The sequence below is a fragment of the Vulpes vulpes genome, chromosome 11 (genome assembly GCF_048418805.1).
Source record: "Vulpes vulpes isolate BD-2025 chromosome 11, VulVul3, whole genome shotgun sequence".
Classification (NCBI taxonomy): domain Eukaryota; kingdom Metazoa; phylum Chordata; class Mammalia; order Carnivora; family Canidae; genus Vulpes; species Vulpes vulpes.
In genome coordinates, this window is record NC_132790.1 from 57,580,672 (window position 1) to 57,606,680 (window position 26,009).

The 26,009-nt window shown below is 46.0% G+C and overlaps 1 protein-coding gene across 3 annotated transcripts in view; it reads right to left on the minus strand.

Annotated features, from left to right (window-relative positions):
- TRANK1 (tetratricopeptide repeat and ankyrin repeat containing 1) overlaps positions 1 to 12,963 on the minus strand; it is a 105,892-nt gene extending 92,929 nt beyond the window's left edge. Inside the window, exon 1 of one of the 3 annotated variants that reach the window (XM_072726409.1) lies at positions 12,846 to 12,963. Coding sequence is in view for 1 of the 3 variants with exons in the window: in XM_072726405.1 (XP_072582506.1) it covers positions 12,596 to 12,618 (23 nt within the window). In the remaining 2 variants the exon portion in view is untranslated. Of the gene's footprint in view, positions 1 to 12,595; positions 12,750 to 12,845 lie in introns of those variants that run through there. The other 2 variants (XM_072726405.1, XM_072726406.1) reach the window with 2 other exon arrangements.
- Positions 12,964 to 26,009: the final 13,046 nt, after the last annotated feature.

Here is a 26,009-nt window from a genome sequence, read left to right on the forward strand (position 1 = left end):
AATTAAATTTCTAACTTGTACCATGTGGTAGGCTGAACAGTAGACACACACGCCCCTACCAAAGACGCCTACACCCCAAAGCCTAGAACTTGTGACTCTGTAGATGTAATTTAAGATTATACACCTTTAGACAAGGATATCATCCTGGATTACCTGGGTGAGCCCAGTCTAATCACATGAACACCCAAAGCATGAAACTTTCTCTGGCCAGAGTCAAGAAGATGCTAGAAGAAGACAGGAGAGATGCAACAAGATGTGGAACTAGAGAAAACCCAGACGCATCACAGACTTCCTTGATGATGGAGAGGAGGCAACATCAAGAAGAAGGTAGGTGGCCCCGGAACCTGAGAGAGACCTCTGGGTGATAGTCAGTAAGGGAACAGGACCTACAATGCTACAGCTGCAAGGAACTGGATCCTACCAGCAATATGAATAAGCCTAGAAGGTGCTTCTTTGCAGACCCTCCCAGTAAAAGCCCAGTTAGCCAATACCTTGACTTCAGTCTTATGGAACCTGCCAAGTTAACCCAGACTTCTGACCTACTGACAGTGACACAATTCATTTATGTGGCCACCAAGTCTGTGGTTGTTATGAGAGAAATAGAAAACCAATACAAATTGTGTAATAAAAAGCACAGCAACATAAAGAACCTCAACAATAGTATGATGAACAAAAGAAGCCAGACTCAAAAGAATGTATATTGTGTGATTTCACCTCAATGACCTTCTAGACCTGGCAAATCTAAGAAATGAGAACAGTGGTTGCCTAAGGAGGGAGGGCTATTGATGGGAAAGGGGAATGGTTGCACTTTTGCAGGGAATGGTAATGCTCTATATTAAAGCTCATTGAACAGTACACTTAAAATCTGTGCCTTTTATTACATGCAAGTATCTCATTTTTAAAAAATGATTGAAAAAAGAAATCATAAAAGCAGTAAGAGAAAATATACATACAAATTTTAGATCATCTGCAACTGCTCCAGGAGGAAATTTGGGAATACTGAGCCAAGTGACACATACATATAGCCTTTGACCTGGCAATTCCATTTCTGGAAACCAATCGAACAGACGGATTGCACACACCGGAAATGGAAAATGTACAAGATTATTCACTCATCAAATTGTAGTTATAAAAGCCTTGGATCAGCCCATTAACAAGAGGCTGGTTTAAGAAATTACAGTGTAGCGCCCCACAAAAAAAAAAAGTCTTACAGAAGTGTTTAAAAAGGAAAGAAAAATAAACAATGAAGATGCTTTCTATGTACTGATCTGGGATAATCTCCAAAATACTTTGAAAAAAGCAAATGCAGAATAGTGTATATATCACATTACCTTTCGTACAAGTTAAAAAAAACAAAACAAGGGAAGAGCTGAATAGAATTGATATTCGCATTTGCCTACATGTGCATAAAGAAGTTCTGGAAGGATCCACCAGAAATAAAAGTATTCACCTTTTTTGGGGGATGGGGTTGTGGGCAGAGGAGAGAGACTTACTCTCCCCTTTCCATGGTAACTTTTTTGTATTTTTTTGATTCTTGAATTGAAGATCTGTTCAAAAAAATTTTAATGCCATGAAAAATATGGAATGTAACCTTCACATTCAAGAAGGAAGGCCACCCTAATGATAGCAAAATCAGAAACCACAGACATACATTCATAAAAAAACTTAAAACTTCTATACATCAAAAAGTCCCCAAAATACCCTGCATCAGCAAGATGATAGGGTGGAGAGTCACTCACAAACAGCTGATGTCTGGGTAAAGTGGTGGGGCATCTGTCTATGAAAATAAATGCACATACTTCCCCACATCTAGTTAGCTAATTTGGAATGTATTCTACAAACATATTTCTTTCAAGTACATGAGGATATTAACTGCCTTGTCCTTTATGAAAGTGAAAGCGTGATACAAATCCAAAAATCCAGTAAGTGGAGACCTTTATACAAAGAAAGGTACAGCAGCTGAGTGCAGAACACAATACAGTTGTTAAAACCATGAAGCTGATCTAAATAAGAGGAAGCCATGTCAAGATGTGCAATGAAGGTGAATAAAGCAAGCTAGCGAACAATTTGTAGAGCTACTTGGAGAGCTTAAGGATATATCTGTGTGTATATGTGTACACCTGACCCACTGGAAGAATTTCTGGAAGGCCTTAAGAAGCAAACAAGAGTGGTGATCTTTGGGTAGTAGATCTGGGAATGGGGAGAACATTCCCAAACTATGATAGAATGAGCTTCCATCGATGTAAGTCACCCAGTTTGTGATAACTTGTTATTGCAGCCCTAGGAAAAGATTATGACACCTTTCTGAACACGCTCCAAGAGTCATGTACATAGAAAGGACTTAAAGTGAGACGGCTGGACTAAAATTTCTCGAGTAAGGAAGCCAAGGCTCAAAGATTTGAGAGCCTGACCACAATCATACTATACTGATCACCAGAGCTGAAACCCAGGCTTACCTCCCAGCCTCCACCCAGTGCCCTGGCCCACACCACTGTGGATGGGCAGGAGAGCCAGGACGAGAACTCAGGTCTTGCCCCTGGTCTGCGAAGGTTCAGGTTAATGGTACTGGCAGTCATGACCTCTGTGAGTTATTTGAGGGTAATCGCTGCAACATTTACAGAACCTTTGCTTTGTTTACCCAGCAAAAAGAAAATATTTAGTAAAAAACACAGCCCTAGTATTTGCCTGTTTCCACAGGGGTTCCCTGAAATTACCAGTCAGTTAAGCAACTACAGCTGAGAAAATCTGAGCTTCAAGGCCTGCCTTGGATGAAGGATGGGAGGGGGGGTCAGCACTGCAACATCTGAAAATGCCCCAAACCTTCTCTACTGTGATTGCTCCTTTGAAAAGGAGGGCCCATGTCCTGCTTACAAGACCTAATAAGCCCTTGTAGCAGGACAGTCACCAGGGTGCACACACTCTGGGATGGCTGCTCGGCTCACCACAGAGGCCTTCTGAGCGGACGTCTGAGGTACACACAAGCAGGCCCCAGGGCCTCCCATATGTTCTCTGTGCCAGACCTGCAGGCCAGAGTTCCCCAACAGAACCCTTCCCTTGGGACCCTTGAATCAGAACTTTGGGAAGAGCTCCTCCAGTAGTGGCAGCTGGGGTAGGAAGCTCCAGAGGGATATAGTCTTAGCCCTCCACCCTGAGAAGAAGCCACTCTGGACTGAGAAAATATAATACCTATACCCAGAGAGAGCAGAAAGAGGGGCTCCCTCCACATTCCCCTGCCTCTGAGCCCAGCTGCTTCTCTACTCCTTCCCTAGTTACTAAAAACATCGGCAGTCTTCTAGAATATTCCTCCTTTTTACCTCAGCAAGTTAAGTTGCTTTTATTTTCATTCACTAAAGAGGGAGGACATGAGAGAGGCTTGCCCATTTCATCTCTCTTTATAGCTTCACATTAGACAAGGATCTGTATCGGGGGTCCTGCCCCCACCCAACCCCAGACATCTGCAGTCACATTCCTTCCTACAGGGCCTCAGAAAGCCTCAGAATACTTCCCCCAACATTCATTCTAAGTGGTATTCCCAAAGGAATCCTTTGTGCCATTCCCAGATGCACACCAGAGATTCGAGCCAAAACTCAATATGTGCATCCAGACACGAACACCCAGAGTGCCATACCAGGGAACAACAGGCTGAAGATAAGCCCACTGTTTCTTACCTCTCCCTCAGCTTCATCATCCCTAAGAGGCACATAGGCCCCAGAACAGCTAAGTCTGGTTTGCACACATCCCGTAGAGACATCTGCCCCATCAGCCGGGGTTACTACAGTATCCACCTCATGGTCCTCCCTTTGCCCCCAGCCTCACCCACGTGTAGCTCAGCCTCCTCACTGCCATTGGTAAGATTGTCCCCAATCCATCAGATTACATGCCAAGGGGGGTTTAAAAGCCTCCAGGATCACCCATCCCACCTCCTCTCAGGCATCATTTTCATGAAAGTTCCCAAAGGTTTCAGGCCCTGTATGCAGCTTTTATATAGTTTAACATCCTGAGTTACAATCCACTCATTCTCTTGGCACGTATCCCCCCCCACATAGCCTTTATGCTTCACGCCCCGTGCTAGATTTTTCTGTTCTTCCCAGTAGACTAAACTCTTAAGGCAGAAACTAAGTCCTACTGAGTCTTATTATGTCTGCACCAGGAGCTCAGCATTGTTAAATGAATAAATGACTTTTTGGTTATTTCTTTACTTATCAGAGACAGGTGAGTAAATTGGAGTTATAGGAAAGGAAGAAATGTTCTAGAGTTTAATTTGAAATAGACAATTTCACTCATGGTTTTAGATTTCTGACCATTTCCTGAAAATCCAAGAATGTCAACTGTTCCCTTAAAGGACACAAATTTAATAAAAGCCAACCACATTAAAAAAAAAAAAAAAAAGCCAACCATAAAAAGGACAAACCAGAAACAACCAGATAAGTCTAACCAAAATAAAACTGCCAAAGCTCTTAGCTACTTAAGGTAAACAAATTTATAAGCACCAGTTGAAAATTCAACAGACAGCATACAAGGCCATATATTCCATGGGAAATTCTATTCCTGGAGATTCAGAAATGCTAAAAGCAAAGAATAACCCTGTAGATCAGTGGTTCCTAGACTTTTGGAACTAACAGAAACATTTACACACAGAGAAAAGAAACTGAAGAGAACTTGGGGGCCTGGGTGGCTCAGTTGGTTAAGCCACCGACTCTTGATTTCGACTCAGGTCAGATCTCAGGGTCATGAGATAGAGCCCTTGCCAAGCTATGTGCTCAGCACAGATTCTGCTTTAAATTGTCTCTCCCTCCACCTCTGCCTCTCCCTCCTTCACTCAAAAGAACACGCTTTCTCTCGAAAGAAAGAAGGAAAGAAAGAAAGAAAGAAAGAAAGAAAGAAAGAAAGAAAGAAAGAAATTGAAGGGAATCTAAATAGAGTTGCCAACTCTCTATTTTGCCAAATAAGGACATTTTTCTAAAAGCATACCATCAGGGGGCACCTGGTTGGCTCAGTCAGTGTAGCATGTGACTCTTTATCTCAGAGTCGTGATTTCAAACCCCATGTTGGGCACAGAGTTTACTTTAAAATTTTTTTGAACTAAAAAAAATGTTTTAAAGTATACCATCTACTGCCTCCATAATTTCACTCCAAAGGAATATTTGGAGGAATATTTTAACTCCAAAGAAAAAAAAAGCCAAAAAGAAGAAAGAATGTAAACTCAGACCAAAGACTGCCATTCTTGAAAAAAGATGAGCCAGGAGGCTTACGGTACATTGTAGGCTTGGATGGTGTACACATAGTGTGAGCTTTGAGAGTAGACATTCCAAATTTCTAAAACCACACCAGGTCACTAGAAGGTATTCAGGAAATACCGCTAAAAGGCAAAGATGGATCAATTACAACTCCTAGTTCTGAAGTGGAGTCCCGATCACTTGACTTCCCTCCCAGCTGGGAGCTGGTGATAGGCCTGATTTCTCCTCACTGCATGCACAGAGTGGCATCCTTCCATTTTGTGATTTGAATGAGAATAGTCTAAGGCAGATGTGTAATAACAGTTGAAATTTACTGAGCACTTACTGTGTGCTGAGCCCTGTGCTAAGCCCTTCTCGGGCATTTTCTTATGGAACATCCCAAACCATGCTAGTGAGGGAAGTACAATTATTACCCCTAATAGTATAGGTCAGGAAACAAGTTTCATCAATGTGAGGAGAATTGTCCAAGCAAGGTACAAACCGAAGTCTGATACCAAAATCTGCATTCACAACTCTTCAGAGAAGATGAATATAGAAAGGGTGAGGGTGATTGGGGGCCTTCAAAATTAAAATCAAATCCAGGGACACCTGGCTGGCTCAGTTGGTAGAGCAGGTGACTCCTGATCTCGGGGTTGTAAGATCAAGCCCCATGTTGGGTGTAGAGATTACTTTAAAAAAAAAATCAGGTCTCTGCAAAAGCAAACCTGAAGGAAACTGAAAAGTGAGCATTCCATACTCTGCCTCAAGACAGATGAGGAAGGTAAGCATCAGCCAGCACAGGTTGCTTACAAATCCTGACTCCGTGTCTGCTAAATCCAGACTGCCCAACAACTACCATATTCCCCTCGGTTAGCTTTCCCATTCTCCCTTGGAGCACCTGGGAGTTTTAAATGGTTGTGAAGTCAGGGCAGCCCCCAAGGAGGACACAAGGCCTTTCTCTGACAGCTCTTGAAAAAAGGTGCTTTCTCATTCAAAGGAGAACTTCCAGTTTGGTATAGCTGCCCTGTCATCTCCTCCTCCAGATCCACCCCCAAGGCTCTCTGTAATCATTTAAATGCTGATTAACGGCCTCTATTCCACCTCCCATCTTCAAAACACAGCAGTCTTCTTCCCCTCTAATCTGGAAGGCAAGACAAACCCAGCAGAGGGCTAAAACACCATCCACTGCAGCACGGGGAGGGTCTGGAGGCACCCAGGAGCACCCCATAAAACAAAACAGTCTCCTCCAGACAAGGACGGCTGAAAGGCACACCCCGCGAAGGGAGGGTCCTTAGCAGTGCTGGGAGGACCCAAGTTCTAGCCTCAGCTCAAACACCAGCTGACAGATTCCTGAAACACAGGGAACTTGAACTTGGCCTTGAAAAAAGTATGACTTTTAGCCAGTCTGAACAATGTATTCATCCACAGTCTCAGCCTTCCAGATAAAACACAGAGTTACACACACACACTTTCCATGGCTCCTAACCCCATTTAGAATAAAGTGTAAATAGTTCAGATTCTCATTCTAAGTCCTACACACACACACACACACACACACACACACACACACCCTTTAACTTAGCTTTCCAATATTCTCCAACACTATCTGCCTGCCATATTGTAGCCACATGACCCTAAATTCTTCTGGCTCCCTCCCTCTCACGCGCCTCTGCAGTGCTGGAGCTAGTTCCCGAAGGAGAATATAAGGATACAAGTATCCTCCTCATATGAGAAAGGCCAAAAATATGGAATCAAGTCACACTTTACCTCTTCTGGGCCTGGTAGCATGTTAGCCTAGGCCTCAGTTCCCCTCCTGAAAAACAGAGACAGCATCGCCTAGATAACTGGACTCCCTATTTCCTCAGTCAGTCAACACACATTCATTAAATGCCTACTATGCACCAGGCAACTCGAATGGATGCCTGGGATATATGGATAAGCACAACCCACCAAAACACAGCTGCCCAGAAACTTACATTCTGGTGCAGGGACATCTGTAAAATGGGGATTGCTCATACTACTTCTGTGAGAATTATGTAAAAGAATACCTGAAACACACCCAACATAGAGCCCCGCTCAAAGTCAACTGTTATTATTATTACTATTATTATATTTAGATTAATAGTCTAAGCCCATTTGCTCACTATTATTCTTAATAAGAAGCTGCTTCTTTTATCTGGACTGTCCCTCCTTCCCTTCCGTATCCCTCAATCCACCTGCTGGTAGTTCTCTTCATCTCCCTAAGCAGGGTTCACAATAACCTCTCCTTCTTCCTCCTGGAGAGGATTCAGGAGTTGGCAACCATGTTGGTCTATGTCTCCACTGCTGCCTTCTCACAGATCTGCCTGGTATTAATTCTGTTCTACTGCCACGAGAAGCACCTACAGCTCATATGTTTACATCCTCCATAGGTCAATGCAGGGCCTTCAGTATATGAAGAGAATTCACTTGGAAAATGAAGAGCAGATAGCAAAGAGAAGAGTAAGATGGAGGGGAGAAGGATGGGCCTATCAGAGGGAAAGTCTGAGGGCCAGACTCTAAGGACCCTTAGTACCCAACCAATAAGTTTAGACTTGAGTGAGCCCTCAAAGTTGCCAATTTTTGAGCCTCCAGGAAGAGTGGACCTCAACGGGCAGAGGACGAGCTGGTCCAGAGGTGACCAGAGGAGAGAGTCCCTGGAGGCCACAGCTGGATGTGAAAAGCTCATTCCAGTTCAAGGCTGTGAGCCAAGTATTCTTGTCACTGGGAATCAAATCACCCAGGGTACTGGGCACTGTAATTCTCTATATTTTCTGTGTTGTGTAGTCCTGGCCTGGCTTTCTCCAAAAATATCATCAGCATTTTCCAGGCTTAGCAGTCTTGTTCCCTTTCCAAATGCTACCCCACTGATAAGAGGACCCAGTGCTTAAAAATAAAAACATGTCAATCTAAGTGTTGTTGGATCTTCAAACTCAGAGAGAGCCAAACTCAGACCCATCCTGGCTCTGACAGACAGAGAGTTCCATCAGCTTACCAGGCTCATAAAAGCTCAGGTAAATGTATCATGATGAGTGCAGCAGGTGGGCACTGATACTGACCAGGGAAAAAATAGAGTCAGTTTGGGTAAACTGAGTCCAGGGTAGCACAGGTAAGGTTCATTCACCTTTCCAGATATCCAACAAAAACAAGGAAGCAAGGCAATGCCTACTTATGAATGTTAAGACCAAGAAAAATGTCTGGTTAGGAAGAATGGACAACCATACCAATCAAAGGAGAACACTGCTCTTGGTTTGGGCATGGTGAGTTTTTAAGGTTCCAAGATGTTTGTTTACCTGGTTCAATACTTTTTAAGTTTAAACCTGAATGTCCTCCGCACCACTGCCACTGTCCCCACCATCGATCTCTGCTGTAACTTCAAGTGTCATCTTTGCTAAAGAAAGTGTCCATTTCCCCAAATTCCTCTTTCTCGTAAAGACTTCCCATAACAACGAATTGATGGCCTTAAGAACTTCAGGCTGCACTCCGAGGAAGCTTGTCACCAAAGCGATGAGCCCAGAGCCAGCCATGAGATCAAGTGGAAAACCAGAGGCAAGCCAGTGACTCCACTTCCCCAACTAGAAAGGCAAAGGAGAGCTTATTTCTTAATGTCAAATGAAACAACGCCACGCTCTCCACAATGGCCGGAGGCCCACACCCCAACCTCCACTTCAGTTCTTAAAAACATCCACAGGATCAATTTACCTTCCTCAACCATGGGACTTACAGGCTCCACTCTGGCTACTAAAAAGATCTGCAGTACTGTATGATCTCTTTTATGTATGGAATCTCTGTATCATAGATACAGAGAACAGATGGCTGATTGCCAGAGATGAGGAAGGAAGATGGGAGAAATGAGTGAAGGCATTATATATTTATGAAACAGAAAATTTTAAAAAAATATATATAACTGATCTGACTTTGTAGGCCTCACTTTGGAGAAAAGATTTTCATTTATTTTTGTTTTCCATCATTCAATTAACTCTTAACACTAATATGTACAAAATGCTGTTGCCCATTCTATAAATAGAAAAGGATTCACAGAGAGGAACCTGGGTGGCTCAGTGGTTGAGTGTCTGCCTTTGGCTCAGGGCGTGATCCCGGGGTCCTGGAATGGAGTCCTGCATCAGACTCCCAGCAGGCAGCCTGCTTCTTTCTCCCTCTGCCTATGTCTCTGTGTTTCTCATGAATAAATAAATAAAATCTTTTAAAAAAAAATAGAAAAGGATTCAAACATATCTAAGACATGGCCTCTACCTTCAACACAATTTCAAATCTTAATTGACAATTAATGAAGCTGTATGGTTGGCATATGATAAATCCCAAAATATAAGCTAGCCCTTAAAATAGTGACTAGGATATGGTAGATGTTCACCAAATGTTTTGAGGAAATAGTATATGCATAAAATGATTTTTACAGCAATTATCTTTGGTATCTAGAGAGGATAAAAGGAAGGTGGTACTTTTTGTGCCATTTACCCAGTGACAGCTAAGGCTTTAAGATGAAAGATGGGGCCACACCTTAAGTGAACCTAAAGTAAGAAAAAAAAAAAAAAGTCAGCAGTTATAGACCCAAAAAGGGGAGGGGAGGGGCAGTGATCCTGAGAGATGGGAAACAAATGAGAGGGAAACTTGGGACACCTGGGTGGCTCAGTCAGTTAAGGTCAGGCTTTTGATTTTGGCTCAGGTCCTGATCTCAGAGTTGTGAGTTGAGCCCTGTGACAGGCTTATACTAGGCAGGGAGTCAGCTTGAGATTCTCTCTCCCTCTGCTCCTCCCCCCATTCTCTCTCTCTCTCTCTCTCTCTCTCTCTCTCAAATAAATAAATAAATAAATAAATAAATAAATAAATAAGGACACTTGGGCAGCTCAGTGGTTGAGCATCTGCCTTTGGTGATCCTGGGGTCCTGGGATTGAGTCCCACATCGGGCTCCCTACAGGGAGCTTCTCCCTCTGCCTTTGTCTCTGCCTCTCTCTCTGTGTGTCTAGCATGAATAAATAAATAAAATCTTTTTTAAAAATAAAATTAAATAAAATCGTTTAAAAATAAGTAAAACTTAAATGAGGGGGAACCTTGTAATTGTCACAATTTGCTGCCAGAAATCATTTTCTGAGCCTAGCACAGGAAGGGGAAACCCAAGGAAAAAAGAAGGCTGGAAAAATAGAATCATTATCTCAAGAAGCAAAAATAAAATGATAAGACGGTATATGCCATAGAAATGGGTCTTTGGAAGCGACGGAGGAAAACAGAACTAATCAGCAAAGAGACATCTGAAAATTCCATAAGAGCAAAGTCTCTATTTGGTCCCTCAGAGTCAGAGGCTGGGACATCAAGACAGTGGGTGTCCAGTCCCAGAGCAACCCTTAATTAAAAAGACTAATGGGCAATGGGACTTGGTTTCTCCCTCTAGAAATGTTCCCAGCCTTGCTCCTAATGCTGCAGCTGTGGAATTCTGAGCAGAGACTTTAAGAATCGACTTTCAAACTCATGAATCCAGAGTCTGTGGTAGCTCTGCAGCACCCTCCTTCCTTCTTCCTCCACCACCCCAATAAAGGCCTAATGCCAAGGAGCCATTATGTCCCTATCTCTCCACAAGGTCTACAGGACCCCACTGGCCTTCATGGCAGGCGGCCAGCTCAGTGTGGACAGACAGATGGACCTAGATTAACTAGAAGCGTCCCTTGTCTGCCTCTGTAGATGCTACTGGTGGGAACCACACAGCTATGTCCTATGGTACTCTCACTATCCAAGCATGAACTTCCTTACTCTGGTTCCAATTTCAGCCAACTTCATCCCTCCTACACCAAATCCCTCCCTCCAGAGTTGATTCCTCAGTGAAATTCTCATGTTCTCCTCCGTCTCTCCCGATATGTCCCAAAGAGAGCTTGCAGATGCAACCTACAACTGATTAGTCAATCACAAAATCAAGTCATGGGTTATGACTAGCTTTTTTAAGCAACAGGAAACAGAAGAGAATAGAAAATACCATTGTGCTCCCTCCTGTAGAGAGACTAAATGTACTGTACAGCCTTTGTTGCAATTTTATACTTCTGTATGTGGGTAGGTGTAGGTATCTATTGTGGGTCTGGGGAGGAGAAGGAGAAGAAAAGGAGGAGGAGGAGAAGAAGAAGAGGAAGAGGAGGAGGAGGAGGAGGAAACCCACATCCTGAGGCAGCTGGATCCTACCAGGGTGAATGGGGGTGAATGCCACACACACCTATTCTACCTCCAGCCTTTGTGGAGGGTGCAAGAACAGCAAAGGTTCCTTGTAATTCAAACACCCATCCTGCAATTCTACAAAACAGACCAGACTCTGCCAACCAGTTAAAACAAACTTCTGACTCTCTTAAAAGGTTGTGCTTTCATTAAGGCATGAAACAAGATGCTCAACAAAAGCCCCAGCCATCCGGGTAAACGCTTTGCCTCGAAAAGATACCTGGCACCGGGGAGGCTCAACACCAGGCAACGGGGAGGGGCAGGGGGACCCTGTCAGCGGGCATGCAAGGCCCTTCGCCCCAGCTCTTTCTCCCCGCCCGCCTCAGGACTGACCGGGCCGGCAGCACCTGGGCTGCGGATCAGAGACCTCAGGATCCATCTCCCTACTCTCCCCCTTTTCAAAAATTTTCTCTTTATTTTTCATATTGCACGTGTCCCCAGAAATTGTCCCTGGGAAGCAGAAAGCTCACAGCCTCCCGGAACCGCCAGCCGGGAGCAAAGCTGGCCCCGCTGCACCCCGAGGGAGGGGCGCTGTGGCTGCGGGGCTGCGGGACTCCCGCAGGGCGCCCGCCCCACCCACCCCGCGCACGCTCGCGGCCCGCACCCTGCACTTCTCGCCGCGGGGCCTCGCTGCCCCCCTCCCCTTCGCTCGTTCAGCGGACGGTCGGGGACTGGTCCGCCCCTCTCGGGCAAGCCCGGCTCTCGACCGCGCGCTGGGGACCAGGCCTGCGCGGCGCGGGGACCGCGACCCTCCTCCGCCCGGCGGCGGCCGCCGCTGTCCAAGTTCCCGCCGACCCGCCCGCCCGGACCTGCCCGCCCGACTGCGTGCCCCGGGGGCGCGTCCGCCGGGCCGCTCGGTGCCACCTGCCAGCGGCCCCGGGGTCCCCCGCGGGAGGTGCGCGGTGGGCCCCGGAGCCGCAGCCCCCGCGCCGCCGCAGTCCTGTCGCAGCGCTCGCCCTGGTCCCCGGTCGGGGCAGGCCGGAGCCGCCCCCGCGCGCCCGCGCCACAGGCCCGGGTGGGCCCGGGGGACCGCGGGGCTCGCGGGGGAGGGGGCGGGATGCTCGCGCGCCAGCCGCCTCGGGGGTCGCCCACCCCAGCGCGGGCCCGGCAGGCCGGAGGCGCCCCGAGTCCCCCGCGCCGCTACGCACCTCGCTGCCCGCGGGTCCCACATGGCCGGGGCCGCCGCCGCCGCCGCCGCCGCCGCCTCGGGGGCCGCTTCCCGGGCGCAGGGCGCGGCGGGAGGCGCGGGGGGCGCGGGGGGCGCGGGAGGCGCGGGAGGCGCGGGGGGCGCGGGAGCGGCGGGGCCCCTGCAGGCGGTGGCGCGGCTCCCGGGCCGGCCGCGGGGGCGGGGGCGGGGGCGGGGGGACCCGGGCGCCCCAGCTGTGTGCGGCCGCAGACCTATTCCAAGTTTCCACGTAGTTGCAAGAGCTCGAACATTGTCACGTGCACGTCGCCGCCGGTGGGAGGGCGCGTTTGTCACCGTGCTCCGAAGAGGCGTCTCGGTGTCTCCCATCGCGCGTGCGGGCGCTCGGGGGGCTGGCTCCGGGGGGCTGGCTCCGGGGGGCTGGCTCGGGGGGGGCTGGCTCCGGGGGGCTGGCTCGGGGGGGGGCTGGCTCCGGGGGGGGCTGGCTCGGGGGGGGGCTGGCTCGGGGGGGGGCTGGCTCCGGGGGGCTGGCTCCGGGGGGCTGGCTTTGGGGGGGCTGGCTCCGGGGGGCTGGCTCGGGGGGGGGTGCTGGCTCCGGGGGGCTGGCTCCGGGGGGCTGGCTCCGGGGGGGGGGCTGGCTCGGGGGGGCTGGCTCTGGGGGGCTGGCTCCGGGGGGCTGGCTCCGGGGGTGGGGGCTGGCTCGGGGGGGGGGGGGGCTGGCTCCGGGGGGCTGGCTTGGGGGGGGGGGGCTGGCTCCGGGGGGCTGGCTCCGGCCGCCTCCGGGAAACGAGCGCTTCGAGTCGGCGGCCACGACGGATCTGCCGCACGCCGGGTCCTGGGGGACTCCTGCTCCCGTAGGCTGGACCCCGCGCGACGGCCAGACTTAGAACAGGGTCGGCCGGCGGCTCCCCCTCTTCCCTCCTGTTCCCTCCAGCAGCACAACCAGACACCAGCCGCTGCCCAGCAGTCCCGCGCCCCCGCGGTCGCCCCGGACGGTGACCCGCGGGCTGCTGGCACTCGCCGCGCGCGGCCTCGGTTCTGGGACTGGGCATTCGGCGGGCAGGGGCCAGCGAGGCCCCGGGCGTCGTGACGCTCGCAGGCGTTGGAGATGCCTGCGGAGGACTGAACCTCTCCCCGCAGGCCGCATGGCAGGGAAGCCCCCGGAAGGGCAGACAGGACTGAAAGAGCTGGACACGGTGAGGACGAACTCAGGCTGCCATTCCTCCTCTGGTTGTCGGCACAACAGCCCGCACAGCCTTTCCTCCGCTGCTCGGGTTCGGCCCAGAGCTGGTCTGGTATGGGGATCACTTCCCCACACGCCGCGGGCTTGGCCCAACCTGAGAGCGAAGCCCAAGGTCCCTTTGGATCAAGGACTTGGCCTACACTGCGTCCTGGCAATTCTCTCACCCATCAGGGGCCACAGCACGGGCAGCCCCAGGGCGGGGAGGGGGGACCACAGAGCTTTCCAATGAGGCAGGAAGGATTTGGAGACACGTGGACACATCTTAAAGCACACAACCATGTCCTTCTCTGCACTGCTCACTCTGAGTCAAAAACCAGCCTGTCTAGCTAGCCATCCCTTTGCTCCTAGAGTCTCAGTTCCTCTGATTTCTTCTGTGCGTTAATCTTCCCCAAATGTCACATTGCATCACTTCCAGTTCCATGACTTCCAGCAGAACCCCTGTTGCCTACTACAGATCAGATTAGGTAGCTAGGCATTTGAGACTCTTCACAATTTTACTCTGTCCTTCCAGTCTTAGCTCCCTCACACACAGACTACCCCAGTGAGTCCCAAACGTGGCTGCACATAGGAATTACCTGAGGGCCTTTTAAAAGTCCTGATGTCTGACTCCTATCCCCACATATTCTGATATAATTGCTATGGGGTATGACCTGGGCATCAATATTTTTTTAAAGCTCCTCAGGTGATGATAACATGAAGCAAAGTTTGGGAAACACTTCTAGTCTCCAAACACTTGGAGCCACTTCCTACTTCCCAGACATCATTGGTCCTTTCACTTTCAGGAAACTTGACATATCCTTTCTCCAATTTTTTTTTTTTTCAGTGTCTCCCAGTTCTATATGTAGGAAAGGTCCATAGCACCTCTTCTAGCATGGCTCTTCTTTTTAGTCAACTTCAAGGAGTCTCTGTTTCCAAAAGACTTTCAGGTTCTTGCATGAAGGAGAGCAAGTCAAGAAGTTGGTGAGGGTGCAGTAGGTTAAGAAGGTGCCTCTAAACTCTCACCACACCTTGACCAGTTTTCATAAGCACCTTAGAATCTTTTTGTCCTATTTCTTCCTCTGTATCTTTCATCATGGTTCTCAAAACAATCATATCAGCTCAAAATAGTCACCTTTCTTTTAAAAATTGTCTCTTCTTTTTCTTATCTTTTAATATTTTTATCAAAATTAGACATTCTCACAATTAAAAGAGCAGTCCCCCCCACCTGACTTATTCTCCAGAGGCAACCAATTTTACCCTGGCTAGCTAATCATTCATTTTTCCAGTTCCCGCCTCTAAATAACACTGCTACTTCTTGTGGGTGGTTTCCCCCCAGTTTACACATTATCAGATAATTCTTTTTTAGATTGTACTTGTCCGAAAAAAAAATTCACCCTTGATGTCATTTGGCTGGGTATAAAATACTAGGTTGGAGTGATTTTCCTTCAGGATTGTGAAGCTATTACTCCAGTGACCACTAGCTTCCAGTACCACTGTTGAAAATCTGAACACATTCAATTATCCATCTTATATGATCTCTTTTAAATTTCTTGCAACCTGAAAATTTCTCTTTTTCTCCCCAGTGTTTTGAAATTACACAATGATATACTTTGATGTGGGCCCATTCATTTGTTCCACTGTGTATGGGTGGGTTCTTTCATTCTCAAGCTATTTAGTTGAGAATGAAATGCAAAGCTCAAGCTATTTAGTTCCAAGAAATGATCTTGAATAATTTTGTTGATTGTTTCTTCTCCTCTATTTTCCCTTCTCTCTCTCTCTCTCTCTCTCTCTCTTGAAATCCTGCTATTCAAAAATTGAACTTCTAGGATTGGTCCCTATGATACGTTTCCCTGATGTTCAATTTTTTTTTTCTTTTTTTACCTTTTTGGCTGGAAGATTTCCTTAGCTTTATCTTCTGATTTTTCTTAATGAATTGTTGTTGTTGTTGTTTTTTATTTTCTGATAGCATACTTTGATTATTCCAAGAGCTCTTTCTTATTCTGTGATTTGTTGGAATACCCCCATTCTCTTTTTCATGGTTGCATAACTTTTCTCATCTCCTTGCAGATTTAATTGTGATTTTGTTTTTTCTACATAGGCTCCATTCTCTGGGTTTCTTTTCCTGTTAATGTTTCTTATCTTATTCTCCTTATTATGAATTTTCCTCAGATGGTTATGTGCACAGGACTTAGATTAAGGAAATAGGATGTCCATCAGTAAAGAACTAATTGAATAAACCATGGTATCCCCACACCATAGAGAACCATGCAACTGTATTAAGGACTATAGAGAATTGCTATATAACATGATGGGCCAAGACCAGGAAATACTGTCAAGTGAAAAGAGCTAGATGAGGTCAGTGTTGATAGTGTGTAAGAAGAAAAGGTCAATATTTTCATGCATTTGCTTATATTTTCTGAAAGAAATAATGGAAGGAAAACCAACAACTAAGACAAATTATTACTTATAAGGAAGAACAGAGCGAGGGGGAAAGTTAGAGAAGATAAGGTTCTTTATACCTAGTCTTAAGACTGAATTATAGAGAACAATCCAGTGGTTACCAGAGCATGGGTTAAATAGGTGATGCGGATTCAGGTGTGCACTTGTAATGAGCACAGGGTGATTGATGTATAGAGGTGCTGAATCTCTATATCGTACACCTGAAACTAACACTGTATGTTAACTAATTGGAATTAAAATAAAAATTTTAAATATAGGTGTAAATGTATATATTTATTTATATATATATAAATATATACATATGTAAATGTGTATGTATATATACACATATATATATGCCTTTGTTTATAGTTTTGACATTGGAACCATGTGTGTACTTAACACAATTGAAAACTTAAATCTGGGACACCTGAGTGGCTCCGTGGTTGAGTGCCTGCCTTTGGCTCAGGGCATGATCCTGGATTCCCAGGTTTGAGTCCCACATTGGGCTCCCTGCATGGAGCCTGCTTCTCCCTCTGCCTGTGTCTCTGCCTCTCTTTCTGTGTCTCTCATGAATAATAAATAAAATCTTTAAAAAATAAAATAAAATACTCAAGTAAAACAATAAAAAATGGAGGTATCTATGAAACAAGATTAGCAAAATATTGGTAATAACTGAAGCCAGGTAATGGGTTTTACCATATTATTCATTCTACTATTGTGAAGTTGGAAGTTTTTCCATACATAAGAATTTAAAAAGAGAGCAAGATGTATTAAAAGCTAATTGGAAATTCAGAGCATGTGAGTGTGCTTATTAGCTTGCAAGCAGTCAGTGAGCCTCTGGAATAAAGAATCACTGACATCAGGGTCTTTGGGTTTTCCGTCTGGGCCTGGTCAGATTAAGCAATCTCCTTTCCAGAAGGTAAAGATCTGGCTGGCTGTTTTATGGGTACCTAAGGGATGAAAGTGAATTAGGGGCCTCAATATCCAATATACACATGTTGACTGCTTGCAGTGTGGTACCTTTATCTTTAACTTTTCCTGATGTCCCCCAGTCCTGAGACCTGCCTTTCTACCTCCTCAGGGAATAAAACCCCTGTGGCCAGGTGAAGAAGGGGCAATGGGCAGCTATGTTGAGTTGGGGTGAGATCTAGGGATCCTACACATCTTAAATAGACATTCAACCAAACTTCCTTAGCCCTTTCATTGGCCCTACTTCCAAAAGTATCTGCTGCTGTTTCTGAGACTTTTGGTGATTCTGTTGTGTAAAATGAGCTGGCCCTTGCCTTCCCTCTCTGCTAGCTCACCATTGTTTCTCTTGTGTCTGCTAAGCCATTTCCCATTCTTCTAGTAGCTTTCCAGCACCAAGATTTTATTGCTATTGTATCCTCTTCTCTTCTCCCTCTCCATATGCCTTTTAAAAATATCTTTGCTATAGTTTTAGTAGGGTTTCAGGAGGCAATAAAACCATATACTTGTGCTCTGCCCACTATTGTCCTCTAATATTCTTTTTAAATGGTTGAAAGTTCTGCCTTTTGAAGAATGTGCTGAATAGCACTGCTTCTCCAATCCACACCTCTACTCTTAAGCATGCTGTGCTTTCACTCTGTGACACTGCATATCCCTTCTGTATGGCCTTAGATTGAGGAGCCAGATTAAGGGGTGATTTTTTTTAAAGATTTATTTATTCATTCATGAGAGATGAGAGAGAGAGAGAGAGAGAGAGAGAGAGAGAGAGAGGCAGAGACACAGGCATAGGGAGAAGCAGGCCCCATGCAGGGAGCCTGATGTGGGACTCGATCCCGGGACTCCAAGATCACGCCCTGGGCCAAAGGCAGGCACTAAACCGCTGAGCCACCCAGGAATCCTAAGGGGTGATTTATCTGTACTACTGCCTGTGTTACCTCTAAGGAGCCCCAAAACATTGGAGCCCAAAGGTGGAAAAGATTGTATCTACCCAAACTCCAGGAAAAGTTTTATATGGAATTTTAATGAATATTTGGAAACACCATTTGATTTGGGGTTTGGGGACAGGAAGGGTGGAACCCCCCCCCCCCCCCCCCCCGCAAGGAGAAGTTCACTAGCAATACATGGTCACTGAACTGTTTTCCAGAGAGGGTGGATCCTGGTAAGTGTAGGACTCAGCTGGTACTGAACGGAAGCATGTGAAGGGTCAAGACAGAGATAAATTCTCCAGCCCACAGTAGAGAGGGCTGACATTCTAGCAGGGTCTTCCTCCTCTGCCTTTGTCCTTGCATTCTCCAGTCTGCCCTCTGTGGACAGGTTGAACATGGATTCAAGCTTCATGAACTCAGATGTTCAAAGATCTCCCTAGGTTTGGGAAATTCTCATCCCCAAACAGATTCAGCCCAAAGAGATCTTCTCCAAGACACATTACAATGAAACTGTCTAAAGTCAAAGAGATAATTTTTAAAGAAGCAAGAGGAAAAAAAATCCTCACACACAAGAGAACCCCCTATAATGTTATCGGTGAAAGATTTCTGAGCAGACCAGGAGAGAGTGGGAAAATATACTGAAAGTGCTGAAAGAAAAAACTGCCAACCAATAATATTTTAACCGGTAAAACTGTTCTTAGCAACAAAGGAGGGATAAAGACTTTCCCAGACAAGCAAAAACTGAATGGGTTCCCCACCACTAGACCTGCCTTCTAACAAAGGCTGATAGGAGCTTTTCAAGCTGAAATGAAAGAATGCTAAATAGTAATATGAAAACATATAAAAATATAAAATAAAAGTAAGTATGCAATCAAATTCAGAATAACAATGTATGTTGGTGAGTTGATCATTTAATTCTAGTATAAAGATGAAAGAACAAAGGTATTTAAAACAAATACAGCTACAACAATTTGTTAATGGATACATGTTGTAAAAAGATGTAAATTGTGACACCAAAAACATAAAATGAGATGGGGGAGTAAAAGAATTTTGTTTTTGTATTCAATCCAAGTTAAGTTGTTATCAGCGTAGACTGTTCTGTGTAAGACTCATGGTAACCACAAAGCAAAAACCTACAGCACACACAAAAAAAATAAGGAGAAGGGAATCACAACATGCCACTATGAAAAATAATGAATTTTCAAAGAAAGACAGTAAGAGGGATGCTTGGGTCACTCCGCGGTTGGGCGGCTGCCTTTGGCTCAGGTCCTGATCCCAGCATCCGAGATCAGGTTCTGCATCAAGCTTCTACAAAGAGCTTGCTTCTCCCTCTGCCTATGTCTCTACCTCTCTCTTTCTCTCTCTCTTGAATAAATAAAGAAATCCAAAAAAAAGAAAAAAAGAAAGGGAGAAAGTAAAAAGGAACTATACTGCTAGAAAATATTTAATAAGATGGCAAGTTCTTATCTATCAATAATTATTTTAAATGTGAATCGGTTAAATTCTCCAATCAAAATACATAGGATGGCTGAATGCATTAAAAAAAACAAGACCCTGGCTGTAAGACAATGCCTGCAAGAGACTCACTTCAGCTTTAAAGACATGCATAGCCTCAAAATGAAGAGATGGAAAAAGATATTCCCTACAAATGAAAACCAAAAGAGAGCAAGGGTAGCTATACTTATCTTGGACAAAATAGACTTTAAGCAACTAAATAACAAAAATAATAATAATCTGATTTTTAAAATGAGCAAAGAAGCTGAATAGACATTTTTCCAAAGAAGACATACAAATGGTCAATAGGTACACGAAGAGGTATCACTAATCACCAGGGAAATGCAAATCAAAACCATAGTAAGATATCACCTCACACCTGTTAGAATTACTATCAACTAAAAGACAAGAGATAACAAGTATTGGCAAGGATGTGGAGAAAAGGGAACCCCTATTCAGTGTTGGTGGGGATGAAACTGGTGCAGCCACAATGGAAAACAATATGGAAGTCCCTCAAAAACTTAAAAATAGAAATATCATATGATCATATAATGCTCAACTGCTAAGCTACCCAGGATATCAACTTGAAAGAGTGGGAAGATGACCTGGCAAGAGTGTCCATGTGTCTCTTTCCTCTGAGTCTATGGCTTGTCCCTTACTATAATGCTTTGAAGGCCAGAGTCTTGCCCCACATACCTTTCTGTTTCTCACATGTGGCTGGTTGTTGAAAGAATGGCAAGCTCTTCCCCCTTGAAAGTATCTAAGAACCTATTTTAATGACCCTGAATAACAGAATATTAACAACCTGGGAACTTGGGCAAGCCAGAATCATCCATGTCAAAAACATCAATGTAAACAAAGGACCAATGAGTCTTTAGTGGCCACAATGGCCACCGTATCAAAGGAAGGTATGGACCCAATCCCATATACCCAGATAGTTAACCAAGTAAGAAAGACAAATATTTAGATAAATTATGAGGAATATGGAGTACATAAATAAATATCAGTTGATTTTTTAAGGGAAAGTGCACCTAATGCTAAATAAAGGAGGAAGTACAATTAATTTTCATTCACCATTTATGTAATACTATTTTTTAAGGTATGATAATGTAAGTTGTTCTCAGGAGAGTCCTCTAAGAGGAGTGTTAATTATCTTCAATTTACAGAAAGGAAAACTAAAGAAAAGAAAGGTCAGGCAGTTTGATGTATAGCTAGTTGGTCAAGGGCTAAGACTTGAAAATGCAATTGAGCTGGGAATGGGCTTGGCTGTGCTTCTTGGACACTGAGCTTGGTCACCCCTGGATTCTGGTGCTGAAGCAAGATGTCATTGAGACCACTGGAGGCATCACCCATACACTGCATATTGTATATGCCTAGAGGCAGATAGGTCTACACAAGAAAAACCACTCTGAAGTAAATTCTGTTTTTTCATTTCAATGTCAGTAGAGCTGATTCTCACTCTGAGTATTCGTATTCATTCTGAAAATACCAATTAAGTGTGTCATATGTGACACTAATCTATCTGAATAACATAGGAGGGCAATGTGGACTATGTACTGCCCAACCCCAAGACATATAGGTATATACACCATCACTCAGATACCTACACCCACACAGAGAATTGTACATTCTAAGAAATGTACACACAAGGAGTGAACCAGTAAACATGCTCATCCAAACCACACACACATATGATACTCTGTATTGGTTTCCCCACTTTTTTTAAGAGAGGGAAAGAAAAAGCAAAGAGGGAGTGACAGAGAGAGAAGAAGAGAGAGAATCTTAAATCCCTAACACAGGGTTTGATCTCACACACCTGAGATCATGACCTGAGCAGAAATCAAGAGTCTGGGACAAGCCTGGGTGGCTCAGTCGGTTAAGCGTCTACCTTTGGCTCAGGTCATGATTTCAGGGTCCTGAGATCAAGCCCCACATTGGGCTCCCTGCTCAGCGGGGAATCTGCTTCTCCCTCTCCCTCTGCCCCTCCCCACTCCCACTCATGCTTTCTCTCTCAAATAAGTAAGTGCTTTGAAAAAAAAAAAAGGAAAAGAAAGAAATCAAGAGTGGGACACTTAATCGACTGAGCCATGCAAGTGCCTTGGTTTCCTTACCTTGATTAAGCACAGCTATTCACATCTGAACCCATCAATGCTCCATCCAAACACCTGTTCACAGCAGGAGCTAGCCCTCTTAGCCTCTAAGCCAGTCCTGACAAAGGCAGATATATTGATTATATATCCGTATCCTTCATTCTCACATTGCCGACTACTGACTATACTGGCCTGGATGGGCTAATCCTAGAACCTCCCATTCCTTTAGAACTGTGGTTATCAACCAAGAATGATTTTCCTCTCAAGAGATATTTGGCAACATTTCTGATTATTCTAACTTAGTGGAAGTGGGGAAAGGAGGCTGCTGGCACCAACCAGGTAGAGGATAGAAATGCTGCTAAACATCCTACAATGTACAGGTCAATCCCCCACAGCTAAGAATTACCCAGTCCAAAATGTCAATAGTGACAATATTGGCCAAATCTGCCTTTGAGGATGCAGTGAGCAATTGTCCTGACCTTAACAATTTGCCAATAAATCACCTTAGGCTGTTTTCTCCCTGGTAAACAGCCATGGTTTATATCACAAGACCTAAACCCTGGCCACAGCTACTTGGACCAGGATAGGCAGGCATCTACCGAAGGACAGACAGTGCAGGCTGGCCAGTTCTCACTGAGGCAAACTGATGAGAAAGCTGTTCTAAAAAGGACTACTGTGATTTTCTGAACCAGAATTTTCCAGACTCAGCAACTTAAACTGAAGATTAGAGTCAGGACAACTGGTAGCAGAAGAGAAAAATGAAAAATATTGAGAGAGAAGAGCGACCCAATGATCAATCCTGTTGTGGGTTGAATTGTAACACTGCCTCCCCCAACAAATGTTCAAGTGTTCACTCCCAGTAGCTCAGGATGTGACCTTAGCTGGAAACAGGGTGGTTGCAGATGGAATCGGTTAAGCTGAGGCCACATGGGAGTCAGGTGGTCCCTAACCCAATAGGACCAGTGTCCTTATGAGAAGACAGCCATATGAAAACAAATGGGGAGAATGCCATGTGAAGGTGAAGGCAAAGATCAGCATGATGAGGGTCAAGCCAAGGACTGTCAGTTGTCACCAGAAGCTAGAGAGAAGCATGGGACAGATTCTCCCTCAGAGCCCTCAGAAGGAAGCAACTGATTTTGTTGAGGCCAGCCACCTAATTTGTGGCACTTTGTTACAGCAGACGCAGCACATGAATATAGTCTTTTTTACATAAGGTACCCCAAGTTCATCTCTGGCCTTAACACTTCACGCTGGCTGGGGGCTTTAGGACACTCCAGGATTCAGGCTCTCCTCTGACCATGCCCCTCCCTAGGGTCCTCAGAGGAGTCCACTGGCCCAGAGCGATGTGCCCTTCCAGGGGCCCACAACTTCCTTCTAGATGGTGATCTGGGCCATAATTCCTGGCCCAAATGGCTCCAAGCCTGCTTGTAGGGCCTACCCAGGCCTGGCTCTTGAGTCTATCCTTCTGAGAGTGCACCAAGCTTCCAGTGGCCACCCAAAGGGTGGCCAAGGAATGGCTGTTTGCCAGGAGCACAGAGAGCAGCCACAGAACTTAGCTTGTGGGCTGGGATGTCCACACACTTGTGCACTTCATCCTGTGTGGCAGAGATGAAAATAGGAGGAGGAAGAGAGTAGGCTCTGGGCTATGGATCTCCATTTGTACCATTGCCCTGCCCCCCCACAATAGTTGGGGTGGACCCATGTCTCTCACAACCTCAGGCCAGGCATAACGCCCAAAGAATGGGCCTGTTTCTTCATCATTGTCTGTGCTTCTTACGTAATTCCTGGCCACAGGAATGGACTGCCACCTTATTCTTCCTTCTTTGCTCTGACTCATCCCTCTGCAGAGGGTGTGACCTCTGGGTGAGATCCTCTATATAAGTAATCTCAGTGGCTGAGTCATCTCCTGCTCCTCTCCCTCCCTCCCTCCTTTTCCTCACCACCCTGAAGAAGGGGATCTGCATCAGGCTTTTTAAGAACCTTGGCCCACACCTGTAGCCAGACAGGAGGTCAAAGCAGAGGTCCTAACTTTGGCTGCCTATAGGGACCGGGCAAGTATCACAAGTGAGGGTGTGTGGCCAGGTGTAAGTACCAAGGGGAGGTAAGATTTGCAACAAACCAGGACAGCCAGGCTCCTTCTAAAGTGGCTTCAGCTGGTTGTTGCCATGGAGAAGGTGGGCTTGATGTGAAAAATCTTTTGATTTTGGGGGGAAACCAGGAATAATGATTTTATTACGTGAAGGAGTTCCCACTAAAGAAAACTCAACCACAGATAAGCCAGATTGGACAACCAAGCCTATTTCCACTAATAAAATAATTGCTACTAGTACACCAATATCAGATCCAGTTGTCAGATGGAGGCTAGCTGGGAGTTACATCACTTGTGGTTTGCCCTGACCTCACTGAACTCTGGATGGTCTGAGGAACTAATGATGTTTTCACGTGTTGTTTTTTTGGCAGCCCGATCCAGCCTTTGCATCTACCCTCTTCCATCTGGTAAGCCCCCAAATTTCCTATATGACTCATCTTTGTCATCACCTCCCATGTAAATGCCTGGGCTGACCCATCCACCCAGCTGGGCCTCTCCATTTTCAGCACTTCCTACTTCCTGCTCCTTACTCATGTCTCAGTTTCAGCCCATACCACATTGCTTTGTAACTGTTTACTTGTAATCTACCACTAGACCGTAAGCACCTCTACATCTACGGTTTTATCTTGCTTATTCTGTGTTCCCAGTGCCCTGGCACTCAGCTGTCAATGCTTGAAGAGTGAGTGAATAAACAATACATATCAGTAATGAGAGCAATGTCATGAAGCTGCTGGGTATATGGTCAACCCTTGAACAACACCATTTGAACTATGTAGGTCCATGTTTATGCAGATTATTATAAATAAAGTACAATGCTATAAATATATTTTCTCTTATGATTTTCTTTTTTAAAGATTTTATTTATTTATTCATGAGAGACCCAGAGGGAGAGAGGCAGAGACACAGGCAGACAGAGAAGCAGGCTCCCTGCCGGGAGCCCTTTGAAGGACTGGATCCCAGGACCCTGGGATCATGACCTGAGCCAAAGGCAGATGCTCAACCACTGAGCCACTCAGGCGTCCCTCTTTATGATTTTCTTAACAGTATTTCTTTCCTCTAGCTTACTTTGCTGCAAGAACAAAGTGCAACGAACAAACATATTTGTGGATTTGATGTTATCAGGAAGGCTTCTGGTCCGTAGTAAGCCATCAATAGTTTAAGTTTGTGGGAGTCAAAAGTTATAGGTGGATGTTTAACTGGGTAAAGTGACTTCCCCTAACCCCTGCATTGTTCAAGGGCCAACAGCAGTTCCAAACTGTATTTGTGACAATGGGCTCATCATCGTCATCGGAGCTTAGGAGTGGGCAAAATAATGTTCAGCAGAATCAGGGAGGACTGGGAAACTGATTTTCTTCGAATAGGAAGAGGAGGGGCAGCAATCAAAAAAAGAACAATTCTGGAATCAAACTAAAGATTCAAAGGGCAGAAAAGTCTAGTGGACTCACGGTGAGGATGTAGGAACAGAGTGAGGCAACGAGCCAGATGAAGCAGTTGTCATGTCACGGCGGGGTCTGAAGAGGGAAAGGCAGGGCACAGAGGCAAATGAGGGGATGGGGGTAAGACGGAGGAAGTGCTTCCAGCACCCTTCCCACGGCCCTTGAGCGGTGGCACCCATCCGAAGGGTTTGGCTTCCTCTGGGGACAGGCTCTTAGCTAATCCTTTCCCGCAGCTTCCTGCCTGGGGGCTCCTTTCACTCCTGTGTGCCGCCCCCGTGCGGCAGGAGCGTGCAGCTACACCACCAGGCGGCGGGCTGCGCCGGCGCCTCCAGCCGGTGGAACCTGACTCCTCCAGCCCCGCACGTTTATAGACCCAATAATTTCAATGACATTTAAATATCATACAGATTTCTCTTTACCTCAGTCGAGGGCAAGTAAAAGGAAGACCGCACATACTCATTTACGATTAATCATGCCCCTTTCTGATGCTTATTCCTTGTCTTGAGTTTGCCTCCCAACCAGTCAGTCCCAAAGGCTTATTCATCTTTGCCTCCCCACAGAGCCTTACACATTGCAGTGTTTAAAAAAAAAAAAAATGTTTAAGGATGCCTGGGTGACTCGGTGGTTGAGCGTCTGCCTTCCGCTCAGGGCGTGATCCCTGGGTCCTGGGATCGAGTCCTACATCAGGCTCCCCACAGGGAGCCTGCTCTTCCCTCTGCCTAGGTCTCTGCCTCTGTGACTCGCATGAATGAA